The 16,113-nt window shown below is 39.9% G+C and overlaps 1 protein-coding gene across 2 annotated transcripts in view; it reads right to left on the bottom strand.

Annotated features, from left to right (window-relative positions):
* Positions 1–745: 745 nt before the first annotated feature.
* Positions 746–16,113, bottom strand: part of LOC109959667 (uncharacterized) — a 25,006-nt gene continuing 9,638 nt past the window's right edge. For both annotated transcript variants that reach the window (XM_020599206.1, XM_020599205.1), the window contains 12 exons: positions 15,265–15,403; positions 14,649–14,923; positions 14,361–14,522; positions 14,082–14,224; positions 9,822–9,984; positions 5,759–5,925; positions 5,441–5,537; positions 5,124–5,220; positions 4,106–4,679; positions 3,387–3,527; positions 1,671–1,755; positions 746–1,345 (listed from right to left, as the gene is read on the bottom strand). In XM_020599206.1, coding sequence (XP_020454862.1) covers positions 1,188–1,345; positions 1,671–1,755; positions 3,387–3,527; positions 4,106–4,679; positions 5,124–5,220; positions 5,441–5,537; positions 5,759–5,925; positions 9,822–9,984; positions 14,082–14,224; positions 14,361–14,522; positions 14,649–14,916 — 2,055 coding nt within the window. In that variant the 5' untranslated portion in view covers positions 14,917–14,923; positions 15,265–15,403 and the 3' untranslated portion in view covers positions 746–1,187. The remainder of the gene's footprint in view (positions 1,346–1,670; positions 1,756–3,386; positions 3,528–4,105; positions 4,680–5,123; positions 5,221–5,440; positions 5,538–5,758; positions 5,926–9,821; positions 9,985–14,081; positions 14,225–14,360; positions 14,523–14,648; positions 14,924–15,264; positions 15,404–16,113) is intronic.

Here is a 16,113-nt window from a genome sequence, read left to right as displayed (position 1 = left end):
AAGGAGGAGCGACGAGGGGTCAAGTGGTTTGGAGGCCTGAGCTGAGGCTGAGTCCTGAAGCAAGGCGGAAGATGGTTTCAGGCAGTACACCTGCTTTGAAATAGTTTCTGACTGTTGTACTAGTCAATTTTGTAACATTTTAAATTCTTTATTAAACTTTTTGTAAACCTTGGATTCATTCTCCTGCGGTCTTCTTCAAACATGTCACCCAGGTCCGGGTCTCCCCAAGGGAGAAAGGTAAGAGACCCCTTCCATTATACGGTGATCAGGTTCTGGTGTGGTAGTATTGGTCTCTACTCAGCAGGGAGGTATTGTGGTGACACATGCCCAAAAGATAGAGTGGTTACCATACTGTATGGGACTGGCCTATAGAGGTTACACACTGAGCAGTCTGTTAGCAGCCACCTGACCATGGCAGGGTGATCCTGGTAACCCTCAGTGACTGAGGGCGCATTAAGCTGCTTCAGGTATAGCGCAATCCGGTGAGACCCCAATTCTGACAGATCAGCTCAATAAGAGAACAAGGTAGAGACCCCATAGCACAGCAGGCAGACGCTTTTTGTCCATTAAGGGACTGTTGCTCTTCATGCCCGATTCTCTGGGTTTACTATGATGAGCAAGTTCCCGGCATGAGTTAAGTTACACTAACTAGAGAGTAATAAAAAGTCTCATATATACATATTTATATACATTGGACTGCATATACAAGTGTGATTACACAACAGTCATAATGCATCAGTTCCCTCTCTGCATCTCACACTTAACACATGCCTTAATCAACTGTTATTATTTATTTTATTATATTGGTTTAATGCTGGTAGCAGTAGAAATATCAGATTTATCAATACAAATACTTTAGGCACTTAAACAATGCTCAGCTAAACTTTAGCAAACACTGAAATGAGTGTTTTGGGATGTAATGTATCCATGCAACAGAAAGTACAGTACCTTCTATCATCACTGCCAAATAGAGTTTCAACATTTTAAAATCTGAAATAAATAGTTACAACATGAAACATGGAGTAAAAATACATAAGAACAAACTAATATGATAAGAGAACAAAGATTAATTAAATACAGTACCACAACCACAATGGGTACAATGAATTAATCCTAAAATGAGTAAAAGCACCAAGGTAAGTGATCAAAACATACACAGTTATGGACAAAATGTGCTAATATAATTATTATAATAATAATTCATCCCCCCAGTTGTCAGACTCTGAACAGTCATTCTTTAGGAGCTTCTCCCAGTAGTAGTCCATTATGGCATTTGGTAGGAATTCCTCGTCTTCCACCAAACGAATTACCTTGATTTTCATTAGGCTGTTCAGGATGGCTGCCTCTGCAGAAATAAAAACGTAAATACTTTCAAAGCTGTGCTTTACTATGAAGTCCTTTTTTAATACTGTAAATGCACAATTCATGTTAATGAGGTTGATTTAATGAGAAAAAGAGTCCAGCTGGGAGACATATGTGACGGGTGATCAGTTATTGTCATAGAAAAACTATGTTTTACTAGGTGCCCATTTATTTGTTTGAAATTCTCTAAAGGAATTGTCAAAGGCAGGATGAGTGCAGCTGAGGCCAGAGTTAGCCATGTCATCAGACAGGAACAACAGACCTACAGGCAGCTCCTTGTGAGAGGAAAGCAGTCTTGGAGCACTTACCATCATCCACAGGAGGTGTCTGTGGTGTGTTTCCTTCAGCCTCCATGTTCAGTAAATAAGACAAGGGATTGCCATTGAACATTACCTAGGCAAAGAATGGAAGTAGCCCATCAGAAATGTCTTATAACACCACTGGCTTGTCTATTTATAAATTATGACAAATTAATAAGAAGATGTGAGTCCAGAGGGGGTATCAGATGTCTCTCAACAGACCTCTGTAGCACTACACAATTTTTTATAATTTTCTCAATGAGATCAAAAATAGGGAGGAAGATTCTGTGTACTTATGCACAAATTTACAGTGCATACTGAATCATTTACAGCCTAATGGTGTGTCATGTCATTTGTCCACAGACCTCCACAAGCAGGCAGGAAACAGCAGAGACAAGAACCTTGTCAACACATAAGAAAGGAAAAGTGTTTGTGGGAGCTGATCAACTAAATCATCCTGGATTACTAAGAATCTAACTTGCACTTCTTTTATTTTCAAACTTAACATCATGAACAATCACTTTCAATATCACCGCATTACTACTTGTACTGCAGTTTACTGTGCTGCCTAATTTGTGTGTTATTACTTTTCATAAAGCCCTTTGCAATCACTGGTTTTGATAAGAGCTTAAAAAAAACAACTGCAATTGCAATTTCTTTTGTTATTAATTTATATCAGAGATTTACAAAATGCTTCAGTACTAAAACACTACAGTGTATATGTTCATGGTAGTGAGGAAATGTCAACCAGTGCAACACTGTCTCAAAGATGTGACTATGTCATAGGAAATGTATGTATGTACAGTATGTATAGAAACTGATCACACATTCCCTTTGGAAAGTGTAAAGCAGCATCTAATCGCACCTCACAATGGCATCTGTGAGTGAAATTTCCCTAAAATTAAAAGGCATGATGTCCAAAGTGAGGTTATCATTTTTTTTTTAAATTTAATTTACATATTGGCTTAAAATCTCAAAGATATCATCTGAAACAATTTCAAGTGTAATTTCTTTATTCCTGATACAACTATTTGCTCTACTCTATTGCAGTGAATCTGGGCCTTTAAAAGGGTACAAGGCTAAAAATCTAAATTTGGGATAGTGCTAAATTAAAAGATGGTATGCGATGGGCACAAAGTTCACAGAGTAACAGAGAGTGGTAATACCTGTAGTTGCCATTACACTGCAATACATGTTGTACAGTGTATTGTTCTGAGCAAGTGTTGTACAAGTGTACTGGCTGCTCATAAGACAAATGCAGGGCTTCTTAGTGGCATAGTGGTTAAGACACATAGGCTACCAAAAAATGTAACAGCAATGCCTGCAGGACCATAGTCATTGGTCATTCCCCCTGTGTTTCCCTTCTCTTCCCGTCCCTTGTTTATACTACACTGAGACAGGATTTTATCTTACTGGAAATTATAAAAAAATTTGTCTTCCCTCTCAGCAGGTTCAACTTTTCTGTGTCAGGAACAGCGGTAGTGTCATAGGAATGAATAAAGAGTGTTATTGTCTAAACCTTAAGCTAATAGACACCTGCACATTGTTTGATTCTTTGTGTCTTGTTTTCTCTATAATAATACTGTCTAGAAACATACCATGTAAAGTGCCCTGAGATGATTTTTGTTGTGATTTGGAGCTATACAAATAAAAATGAATTGAATACAGTATTTCCTGTTTCTGCAGGCATTCTTCTGATAAGAGTAAGGAGGCCTTATGTCTAACCTTGTCCCAAGCGTATGCTGAGCTGACGGGGATATTGTTACCAAAGACAGACTCCAGCCACTGTTCTGGACCCAAGTACAACTTGCCTTTACTGTCTTGTATTGAGCCATCACACAGTACATGAGCAAGTTGCCAGTGATCCTGCAGAGGCAAGACATTCAGGTTATTTTCTTCATTCACTAAAGATCTTTTCATTCAATGAAAGTGGCACTGGCAACAAATAGTCTATGTTGCCAGGACTACTGTACTGCAGCAGCACATATGCTGTAACCATATGGGATGACAGTAGTTTCAGTAGTAAATCATATATTGCCTTTTTAGAACAAAGTATGACAGGTTAAAATGTACAAAAGGTTTATCGGCCACTCGGTGTCCCTGTTATTATGTAAATTGTATGTAAATGGAAGCCAGTAACTCTTACTGGTTGCAACCATCAAACCGATGGGATCCTGTCATTCCACAATCAAATGTGAAAGCGCCACATATGTATGTGCTTGTAGAGCAATCCTTTTCATTGACTTTAAAGACATTCTCAAAATCAGGTGTTGTTGAGGTGTTGTTTGGATCCATGGTAAGCACATGTAAAGTTTAATTATCTGTCTTGTCAAGAAATTAGGTTTCCAGGTTGGTGACAATAATATGTGTGTTTGGTGACAAATTTACAGAGAAGAAGCTGTTACACAAGGAGGTAATAGGTTCTCTGAAGAGCTTTGGCTGACCTTGAACAACAGCTGCAGAGCACTTCCAGGTGGCACGAGTCCCCTCTGTAGAAGCTTAAAGAGAGGTCTGCAGTTGACTTCAGGCCATGTCTGTGCCTTCTTTCCTTTCACCTGAATGTTGATGTGTTTTGGGGTGCTGCCCTGACAGCTGGCGGCTGTCTTATTCAAAACATCAGTGTGTGGGGGACTGTTCTTCCCCTCCACTTGTAAAAGAGTAGGAGATCTGGGCAATGCAATGTCCTTGGCATTGTTTTGAGGTGCTGATCTTGACAGACTGACCCATGTCGCTTGTCTAGGGCTTTCCTGTCTTAGGTTTTTTTGACAGCTGTGTGCTTCTGTAAGTTTAGAGAAGGCCAGTGTGGAAGCTTTTGTGGAGAAGTGATTTGGCTGAGGTCTCATTATTGTACTCCGCTGATGGTTCGAAGGCTGATTGGAAAGTTTGGCCTTCATGGTTACATACACGTCTGACAAATGTATTTGCTTCTGGAGGATTTCCACCAAGTTCCTCTGACGTGAAGCTAGTGAAACAAGCGGAATTTTCAACAAATGATGCCGAAGGGCGTCAGAGGCACTCCTGCACCGAGAATCAAACAACACTGCTGTTATTTTGGTACTGTTAAGTGGTGTGCTGTCACACTGACAATAGCAGGATTTAGTGGGACAGTGCTGTAAAGACTTTATAAAGACTGCATAAAAGGTTCAGAAATGTACTGTCCCAGCATTAAAAACAAAATAAAACAGTAAGAAAATGGTAAATGGTCTAATACTTGCATAATGCTTTTCTATGCATCACAGCACACTCAAAACTCTATCACACTATTTATCCATTCACATTCCGAAGCACTGACACACTGGTGTCACCGAGCTTCAGTCTTGCTCAAGGACAAATGAACTGAAGAAGGTGGGAACTGACCTGCCTACCTTCTGGTTAGCAGACAACCCACTTTACCTCCTGAGCCACAGCACAATCTATTCCTGCTAACCTTTATTTAAGGATGAGAGAAGCTCCTGAACTCACCGGCATCTTTGGACAAGCTTATTTTTCTCCAAATGCTGTTTGGCGAGCACATCAGTCAGCACACTCTGGATCTGTGTTAGAGCAGCATGATAGCTGTCTGGAAAACAGCACAACTACAGTAAATGATAATAACGTACCTTATTTCTGGCTGTCTTCTTCTCTCATCTAATGTGCTTAAGCATTATCAGGTAGAAATTCTGTAATCCTTCTGGCTAATTATGGTGCATCATTCTCTTTGAATTCACTTCATACATTAACATGTAAATAAATATTATTACTGCTGTCAGAGACACAGGATGGACTGCAAGCAGTTCTACCTGTATCCTGTGGACCTGTCAGAGGCCAAGTCAACATTTCTGTTTGGTTCCTTCCTACCTCCTCCAAAACCCCTGTTATGGCTTCTGAAGAATTCAGCTATAAAAAGATCATTAGAGAAAATGTTATCATTTCAAAGCTGTAAAACCAGTGAAGCTTTCAGTGAAGTGATGTGCATGGCTTCCAAAGAGGACAGCATCAGATATTTGGACCTGTGCCATAAATGGTCAAACACATTTTATTTTAATATTTAATCTAGGCGCAGCTAACATTAATGCACACTGGAGTCCAATGCTATTTGAAGTGTAAAGAGCTCTTACATTATCAGTGGTGGTGTCTTTCTTTCTCAGATGAATGCCACTGTGCTCTCTGGCTCCATCTCTGTCACCTGAGTTTTTGAATTGTACATTTGCCATGTCGCTGTAGCTGGGACTGAAACTGCTTTGGCAGGAGAGCTGCATGTGACACCGAGCCTCTGATGTGGCACCTGAAAGAATCATGTATTCAGATCTCAGCTGTAATCACTGGGCCTCATTCACCAAATGTTCTTAAGAACAAATTTCTTCTAAAACCCATTTACAAAGTTTTCATGAAGATTCTAGCATTTACTAATATTTTCTTATCTGGGATTTGTTCTTAGGTAAGAACAGAATCTATACACACTTATGTACATTTGAGTGCTGAGATATTTGTATGAAATAATTGGTTATGTAGTTTTTTTCTGCAGTTAACATTATATGATTGCAATAACATTTTTATCCTATTATTTTGTAATTTTTTCCATTATTTTACAAAGCACTGATCTTTTAAAATTAATAAATGCTATACTAAAAGTTACACTAAGCAATTAATTGCTTGTTTATAAATAATTACAATTAAGTGGGAGGGAGTTTTTCCTCTCCACTGTCGCCAAGTGCTTGCTCAAGGGGGATTTGGGTTTTTTGTAAATGTTGGCCCGCAATGCAAAATGTACTGGTTTCACAATAACACCTTGAAAATTGTGACATTGCAATGTTTTGCTTGATGAAAAATTTAAACCTCTGACAGAGACCCACCTTTCTGACACCGGCCCTACATTGTGTCCCAGAATTCATTGGTAGTCTTCAGATTTCATAATGCCAAACACACAGTCAAGACATCCAGAGCCTGAAGCAGCAAAGCAGCCCCAACACACCAGTGAACCTCCACCATGTTTGACTGTAGGGACCCTGTTCTTTTCTTTGTAGGGCTCATTCTATTTTCTGAAAACACTAGAATGATGTGCTCGACCAAAAAGCTCTATTTTAGTCTCACCTATCCACAGGACATTCTCCCAGAAGGACTGTGGCTTCCTCAGGTAAGTTTTGGCAAACTCCACTCTGGCTTTTTTTAGGTTCCTGTGTCAGCAGTGGGGGCCCCTGGGTCTTCTACCATAGTCAAAATCAGCATCAGAATCTGCTTTATTGGCCAGGTGTGTCGGACACACGGGGAATTTGACTCTGGTACAACAGCTCTCAATGTGCATGTACATATCCCCAAGGGTCAAGTAAACAGTAAACCAACATAAGGCTAGTTTAACAAAATAAGCAGTATTAACAGGCAGTAAACAATACAGACAGAAAAAGAAATGAGATCAATAGGAATAAAAATAGAGACCTGTACGAGTCTGTATAATCTGTACATATATTTACAGGTATTGCACTGAGGGTTAATGTCCAATCGTACTGTCGTAGGTTAAGTGTTCATCAGAGTGATGGCCTGGGGGAAGAAACTGTCCCTGTGCCCGGTTGTCTTGGTGCACAGTGACCTGTAACGCCATCCAGAGGGGAGGAGTTCAAACAGATTGTGTCCAGGGTGTGAGGGGTCAGCAGTGATCCTCTCTGCCCTCCTTTTGACCCATGAGGTGTACAGGTCCTCCATGGAGGGCAGGCTCACACCAATGACCTTTTCTGCAGTCCTGACTGTCCACTGAAGTCTGTTCCTGTCCTGTTTGGTTGCTGAGCCAAACCAGACAGTGATGGAGGTGGAGGGAACAGACTCGATGATTCCCCTATTGAATTGAATCAACAGCTCCTGAGGCAGGTCGAACTTCCTGAGCTGGCGCAGGAAGTACACCCTCTGCTGTGCCTTCTTGATGATGGTCCTGATGTTGGACGTCCACTTCAGGTCCTGGGAGATAGTGGAGTTGAGGAACCCTATTTTTATTCCTATTTATCTCATTTCAATGAACATTCCTTTGTCTTGTCTGCACTGTTTGGTGCTTGTTAATACTGCTTATTTTGTTATATCACACAGCCTTATGTTGGTTTACTGTTGCTTGCCCCGTGCATGGGGATATGTACATACACAACCATTATTGCGACACTACTATGTTTTAGACTAATGTATTATACATTTTGCTTTGAGACTGGGCCATTTTTCCTTTATAATACTGTAAGGTCTAGACCTTACTATGTAAAGTAAAGTGCCCTGAGATGATTACTGTTGTGTATTGGTGCTATACAATTAAAACTGAATTGAATTTTCTTGGCATGATGCAGACACACAGTGTTCCAGAACACCAAACTGCCAAAGGTTCTGTTTTTACAGAGGCAGACACACTTCTTAATGATTGACTAATCCTGTGCATTTGATTAGTAACATGTGGCTGCTGATTACTCTCTTAATGACTGTGGAAGTAGAAAGGGTGTGATTTTATTTTCTCACCTGATTTCTGAATGATGGTTTAGTTTTGGGAAACTGTAACCACATAATGAAATCTGATGCGTTTTGTTGTTTATAGAAGTTGGTGAGGTCCAGACAAATGGATAAATAATGATAAAGAATTGAAGGAGGGTGTAATTTGTTTTGACCATGACTGTATAATTACCTTCGCTGTGTCTGGGAGCAAATATGACATTTACACATGAGCTTTAGACCGCCCCCTCCCTTTCAGTAAGTCAAGCATATCATAATGGTCTAATATGGTCTAAAATCACTCCAAAGACAATGTGCACAGGTTTGCTCAATTATTGGTAGGGACATTTAAGTCCTCCCAAAATATCTGTAGGGATATGTCTCTATGTTCATATGCAAAACTACGGCCTTGCTGCTATGACAGATGTCGATTTGTTTCTGCTGCAGGACTGTACTCAATTATCTAATCAAGTTTTTTGTATAGGACTTTAAAAAAACAGCATGTTGACCAAAGTAAGAAAAAAAAGAAGGCAATAAAACAGGTTGAACGGAAGTTATCAGAGCTCTGCTATGATCCAAAAGCCTGAGTGAATAAATATGTTTTTAACATTAATTTAAAAACTGCCAAGTCTCCGACTGACCTAATATTAATTGGTAAGGTATTCCAAAATTTGGGTTAGTTATTACTATGAATGAAACAACTAAAATAACTGCTTAGATTTAAGTATGTCATTAAACAGCCAGGTTTAGGAGTGAAATATTTAACCATATTGTAAAATAGGTCACACTTATTCATGTAAAGGTTATATACTGTAGGTGTATGTATGTTTCATATACACTCTCCATATAACTTTTTAAATTTGGAAACTAGACTAATATTCCTGATGTGGACTACATATAAAATAAACTATCCAAATGCAAATATTCTACTGACACTCTGTCTTTTTGTGTTGTAGACCATAAATTATTTAGTTCTTTCTACCAGTTAAAGAGCCCATGGCCGCTCATTTCCAGCCATTCAATCTTTAGTCTTGGGCACCTCTAGATTAGCTTTGCACTCATCATAACTCCAAATAGTCTGTAATTATTTCATAATGATAAAACCCAAGAGCCTCATCCTGAAAATGAGAGGATAGTTCGTAAACGCACACAACTCCTGCTGCCAGTGTTGTCAAAATCTGTTTCCCCATCAAGATGTGTTTCCCCTAACCTGAACCCCAACATTATCCTAACCACAACCACTGAGGGGGGCACAACATGAAGCCAAGTAAATAAAATACATTTGGGATATTTTAAAGAGAATAGTGGATCAGCTGAAACAAATCACCTCTGAAGAATAGCAGAACATCTCTCCACAAATATGTGCAATACTTGCATCCTCTATGCTGCCAAAGATTTATTCTGTCATAAAAATTAAAGGTGGAATACTGAAAAAATCAAACTTTTGAATCTCAGTACTACTGTGGGGCCTGTATTTTAATGTAGTAAGTCTAAATTTAGCTTTGATTTTTACCCCACTGTTCAACTTAGAAGTAATGCAAATACTAGAAGCTGATAAAACTTTGAATCATTTCACATTTAGTTGATATTACATGCGATATTACTCACTTCTGTTGTGTACTGTATGTCAAAATAAAAGGCTTAGATTAAACTTGCTCTACAGAACAAAAATGTGAACAGACTCATTTCTGAAATCCAGTATGAAATGTGGAAGGTACAGTAGCTCACCTGGTTGTTTGTATTGTGCCGGCATTTCATAGGGCTGTTCATTTTTTACAAAATTTAAGAGCATCTTTTTGATATTCCCGTCTTCTGCCATGTCAAGTGCACTTAGGCCTCCAAGATTCCTGTCACTGGGGTTTGAGCCATGCTGGAGGAGAAGCTTCACCACCTACACAGTACACATTCACAACATCTTACTACTAGAATCTCTACTAGCTTGTGTATTTTGATATTGTACTAGAACTCTAAGAAAGCCCAAAGATTCCATGGTCAGTGTTCCTATGTTCACTGTTGGCACTCTAGTTGAACATCGGCATCCGACAAGGATGATGCAAGGTAGTCCATTCATTACTGGGGCAGCTGTGAATCAGCAGGGAGAGCAAGGTTCGATTCCTGGCGTCTCCATTCCACATGTCAATGTGTCCTTGAGTAAGACATTGAACTCCAAGTTGCTCACAGTGGCTGTCCACTGGCGCGTGAATTGGTAAATAATATCAAAGTGCTTTGTGTTTGTTTAAATGTATAGAAAAGTGCTATACAAATATAAGTACATTTACCATTACAAAATCCAGTAAGTTGATTAACACATGATTAAGGATTCTAGCTCAGGACCTCAGCTGATGTCACAAGTGGCAACTTTATTTCCTGTTCAGTCAATAAATTGATGCTAAAAAATGATGTGCTAACTGATGCTAACACTGCTGTGCCTGATTTATGCAACACACTTTATTAATGATGTTTAACTTATTATTAGTAGTATAGTATTGCGTGTAGGATGAAGAGTATGATGAAGTGAGGGTATTATAATGGGATGAGATAGACCGTGGGGTAGTTAGCTTGACGCACCGTAACTGGCGTGACTGGTCTGTGTTTAATTCAAGGGGCTGGTCGATGAGGAAATTGGTTTGTTTGGTATGTACAATGGATAGGGCGGTGATAGGATTGATATATGGGGGTTGTTGGGGACTGGCACTGCTGTGGGTCTGAGTGTCCGGTGTTGGGCTAATGGTACCATGGTCTAAGAAAGGGGGTAGGACTAGATAAATGTATACTTCTTCCTACTCCCTTTCAAGCATGTACTATTGGAATGTTGTGATGTCTTATGCGTATTGGTTGAAATGTCGAATCAATTTTGTTTTTCACAATATCAATTTCCTTAGTTTTACATGCTTGGAAGAAACTGAAATAAAAAAAAAAACTTGTTAGAATATACATTTCCTAGGGGTGTAAATATACACATATTTGTACAGGACTTTAGGTATGTTGCAGATGTGTACAATACTATCTTTAATAATAGTTAAGTGTAGGCTTGTTTTGCGTGCAATTTTTTTTTCACATCTGCATCCCTTTACAAACATATTTAAGTGGTGGACCAGAGGACAGCACCCTTAGCTTCACCAAGTCTCCAGCTAGCAAAATCAAGTCCAATACAAACAAGAAGCCAAAGCTAGTAGACCCTCCCTTATTAATGCTTGGCAGCACTTCTACTTCCCAGTGAAATGCAACAACAGACAAATACAAGTGGATGTCTTATTTATTTATTGTGCTCTGGTCTGCCACTTAATATGTTCCTTCACTGGTGATCAGGGATGTTTCTAGCAACACATCAAACATTTTAACTCATTTAAAAAGGCACCACATCAAGGTGATTATCACTGCTGCAAGGAAAAAATGTGGAGTAAATGCTGTTTCCTTCATCATTTAGAGAGCCTTTCCCTGGTTGCTGTTACGTCTGTGACTCGGGCCGCCCCATGTACCTCGGTAGGCGGCACAGGCAGGCGCTTCTCGGTGGCAAGGCACCGGAGGTGGATGAAAGTCACCCTGAGTAGCTTAAGTCTCTGGATGTTGTGGGGCTATCTTGGCTGACATGCCACGTTATTGCGCATTGTTCTGTGGTATCGGTTTTCTTGCCCTTCTCACGTTTAAAGGGGTTTTTGGTTTTTGGACTGCTTTTTGTGAATTGCTCCACCTCTCAGAGCTCCTAGGCTATCCTGGAACAGCGCCACCATCCTACGTCACACCACTCAGCTACCAGCGCTGCCTCATCAGGGGACCCACACACCGAACCCTGGCACCGAATCTCTGGCACCAGTCTCCTCCTCCCTGGATTACTCCCTGGGCCTGCGGCGCACGCAGCTGTTCAGGTCCCCAGAGTGAATACCCAAAAACTATCTATACCATACCTGCTGCTTGTTCTTAAACTCTCTCTCTGTTCTTATTTAGCGAGCAACGCCTCTCATTCACCCCGGGAGACAGTAGTCCAGTCAACTCAGTGTGCCCAGCTGCCCCAAGATCAGCGGACGGGACCGGCTCTGCTTTGTTTGTTTTCGTGGAGCATTAAACACGTTTTTCTTGTCTAGCCTGGGTTAGACTCTGCATAATTACTGGGTCCTAAACAACTCACACACAGCTAACCATAACAGTTGCACTCATTTGCAGTAGTATTGTTTTGTTTTTTTTTATTCTATTGTAATTTTTTATATATTTTATGTCTCATTTAAAATTTTATTTTAAAACTATCTGTTTACAAATGTTCATAATAAATGACAAGCAACTTTATAATGTACTTTCGGGATGGTGGTACATACTTTTGTATACAGCTGACAACCTTAAACCTAATAATGATAAGTGACTAAGGAGAGTAGATTATCTTGATGTTGGTAATAGGAGACATCAAGTGACCCCTAAATAAATCTCTAATAACTTAGGTCAGGACCATAAACAAAGTTTATGAAAAACTATGTGGATTAGTTATATGACTATAATGAATTATGAAAAGTTAAAGAAATTCTGAGGATGCTTTATGAATGTGTAGCCCGTTGGCACATACTGGGCTGGTACTTTTTACAAATGACTATAGCTTGCATTGTTACAGCTACAGTTTTAATTTTATTTGTGGAACAGCTAAAGTTTTAATTGTATTTGGGATGTAAATGCCAATTCTGGGAGAGCTGTATTGGTTACCACGATAGGTTCACCCTCTTTACGCAGTCATAGTAATGTGATTGGTCGAAGGAATCTGGCAATCTGTGTGACCTGCTGTGATGGGGAGGGAAGAGGGGTGAAAAAAGAAGTGGCAAGGAGTTAGAGGGGGGAGAGTTAGAGAGAGAAAAAGAGGGAGAGAAGAGGGAAAAAGAAAAGAGGGGAAAAGAAAAAAAGAGACTGAAAAGAGACGGAGAACTTTGCCCAGGGCCGGGCACGGAGACTACGGCAAAGTTTCGCCGGCGGAGCCAGCCGGTTTGCCATGTGGGAGCTGTGAGGCGGAAATAGTAAGCTGACTTTGAAGATAGTGAGCGGCGCTTAGCTTAAGCAGTGCTAGCCGGCTCTGGTGAGAGCCCGACTGGGCCCAAGAGTGTCGTGAGTAACTTTTCAGTGACTGAACACTGTGTGTTTTGTTGAGACGGTGTTCTGGACATAAGGTGTTCTGGACCTAATTAAACGGGGCGACCGGGACTGTTTCAGTGGTATTGCTAGTGACTAATTAACTCAGAGAGCGCAGACGCTTCATTTAGATGGTAGAAACCAATCTGGTAATCTTGGTTCTTTTTGTTACTGCCTTTATCATTCTTTCTTTTACTCATTGGTTTTGTACTCATAAGAGGTCATTTTAGTTATCTTGGTCTAATAAATCCGGCCTAAGCCGTGTGTTCTTATTTAAGCCATCGCTGGGTCTATCTTCCTTCCTCAAGCACCATACTACAAGTCCTCATTACTAGTTATAGGGGTTATCAATTTTAATTTTGATTAAACGAACCCAAGCACCCCTCATTCTAACTCGTCTAGTTGGTGCCCCTCCTAGGTAGAGTGAGAAGGGTGCTACAAATGCATAGAGACTAAATGAAACCCTAATTTCAGTAAGAAAACCAGAATTTAAAACCACATTAGTATTTGTAATAACACAAATGACTAAAAAGCCAGCCCTAAAAGACGACGCTCAACAAAGAACTGTCATTTCCAGCCATGTCTGGAATCACTTTTTAAAACTGACCCCAAAAATGAGAAAGAGACAAGAGGCAAAATGAAGACCAAAACAGTAAATGGGACAGTGGCAGTAGGGTCCAAATGCTTTCAGCAGGTGGTGCTGTGAATATACATTTGTCAGTGTAAACGTTTCACTTTTCAAATGAAACAAAGACTTAGCTACCACAGTTATAATACAGAGCCCCAACTGAAAATGATGACAGGGTGGACATGTGCAGAGTGTTACTGGAAACTACACACAAATATCCTACATCTTGAAAGTTTCATTCAGAGTTTTCCCATCACCTGATAGTGTCCAGTGGAAACAGCATCATGTAGAGGTGTGACACCATCGCAGCTTCTAGTGTTAACATTAGCTCCAGCCTTCAACAGTTCCTCTACCACTGCCACATCACCCACAGAAGAAGCCTCATGGAGAGCTGTCCAGCCTGATAAGTCAAAATTTACCAGAAAAAATGGTTCTTGTGTTTGACACTTATAGTTTGAGGAGTAACAGATGGTGGTAAAAGATGTCAGAATATAGAAGTGATCAAAAATTTAATGTTTGTCTAAGCTGTGGCAAACCTGCATAATCCTCCATGTTGACACTGATCCCAGCTTGAATGAGCACTCTGACCTGTGCCAGATTTTTTCTCTTGCATGCTTTGTGGAGAAGAGTCTCTCCCTTTCCATCTCTTTTGTGAAGGTGTCTTTTGTTGGGGATTTTCACACACTTCAAAACATGAGCTTTGAAGTTGCATAAATTCAAAGGTTTGTGGAATAAATTAGGTTAAAACATGACAAGATAGATGAAAAGGTACAGTGGTCCTACTCACACACAAAATGTTTCTGGAGCCTCTAACTTATAATTACCTGACTGAGATGTAGACTCAGCACAGACTGCTGCTGACTGGGTACACCTGAACATCCCTGGCTCAGGTGATGTGAGTCCATTTATCTCCATCCTCACTTTCTTTTTCTGCTTTTTGCTGCCCATTTGTGAATCTAAATCTTGCATCTCCACATTCTCAGGTGTCCTTCTACTTTGCCAGACATTAATATCAAACAAAGAGTCGTCATCTGAAGTTAAGACATATTCATTTCTGTCCTGTTCTTGACTACAGTGGCCAGTCATCTCCATAATAACTCTGAAAGAAAAATGCACATACAAAAGTGAAAGTCAGATAATGACAGTTCAGATATCCCCAGACTCTGGAGAAAAAAATAAACAAACAAAAAAACCCACACACAAATGTTTGAACCCAACAACTGAAAAACAAAACATTATTTGCCAACAAAACAGTACATGCTGTTCCATGATTTGACAACCCAACTGGCAGGACAACATAATTTTGTCAGTGCCTTCTAAAGTTCATACACATGACCACTACAAAAAGGATTATTTGTCTGGGATAAAGCTTAAATTGTTCAAGTTATAGTATGTAGTATTTTTCAAAAGAAAAAACAAGAAATATCCCCCAAAACTTACTATGTTATGGGGAGAGGTGGTATCAAAGGCTCCTGTGACTCCAGACTCATCAAACAGCCTGGCAGCATTGCAGAGATATTCCCTGGTTTTTGACCAGTATGACACACACTAGCTAGTAAGCTACTGATTCCAGTGTTATCTGAAACAGTCAAACCAAAGAGGAGGGCAAGAAAAGTGAGTTTTGAAGAGAAGGAAGAAAGTAAACCAACAAAATTGGATTTAGGTCATAAAGTTATATTTGCATGCCTTTCAGCAGATACAAAGAGTTGTCAGAAAAGAGGGATTTACAAATTGTTGCTTATTTGGGACTATTTCTGCTTGCTGTATGTGGTAGATTTATTATTTATAATAGCATGATCAAATTTACACCATTACCCTTTTTTTCTTATAGCTAGACCCTACAAGGCCTTGTTACTGGCACTGCCAGTGTGATTATAACAACAGCTGGCTAAGCTGAGGATGTCACATTAAAAAGCAAATAAGCCTTAAAGTGTTAAAGATTAACTCAGTTCCCACTTTTGCCTTGAGACCCCTTACAGGCCATGGTTCCCAACCTGGGGTCCCTAAAGATCACTGGGGGTCTGTGAGGGATTGTCTGCTCTAAGGTTGTGATGTTGTCAAAAGTAGATGTGCATATGTTAAATAAAACACACCTACTGGTTAAACAACAACCAGTTTATTTTGGTCCTCACTGAAAAAACTGCCATACCAATTACAAGATTCAAAATTTGTATCTGCCATTTATGCATAAACAGACAGTCTAGGCATATAGGAATTCTTGTGCAGCTCTCCTTTGGAGTCAGGTAAGGAGTCAAAAGCCAGAAAGAACACTTAGTCTTAAAATAAAAA

The sequence above is a fragment of the Monopterus albus genome, unplaced genomic scaffold (genome assembly GCF_001952655.1).
Source record: "Monopterus albus unplaced genomic scaffold, M_albus_1.0 scaffold40.1, whole genome shotgun sequence".
In the NCBI taxonomy this organism is placed as follows: domain Eukaryota; kingdom Metazoa; phylum Chordata; class Actinopteri; order Synbranchiformes; family Synbranchidae; genus Monopterus; species Monopterus albus.
The sequence above is the reverse complement of the archived record's forward strand: the minus strand, read 5'-3'. Positions and strand labels throughout refer to the sequence as shown.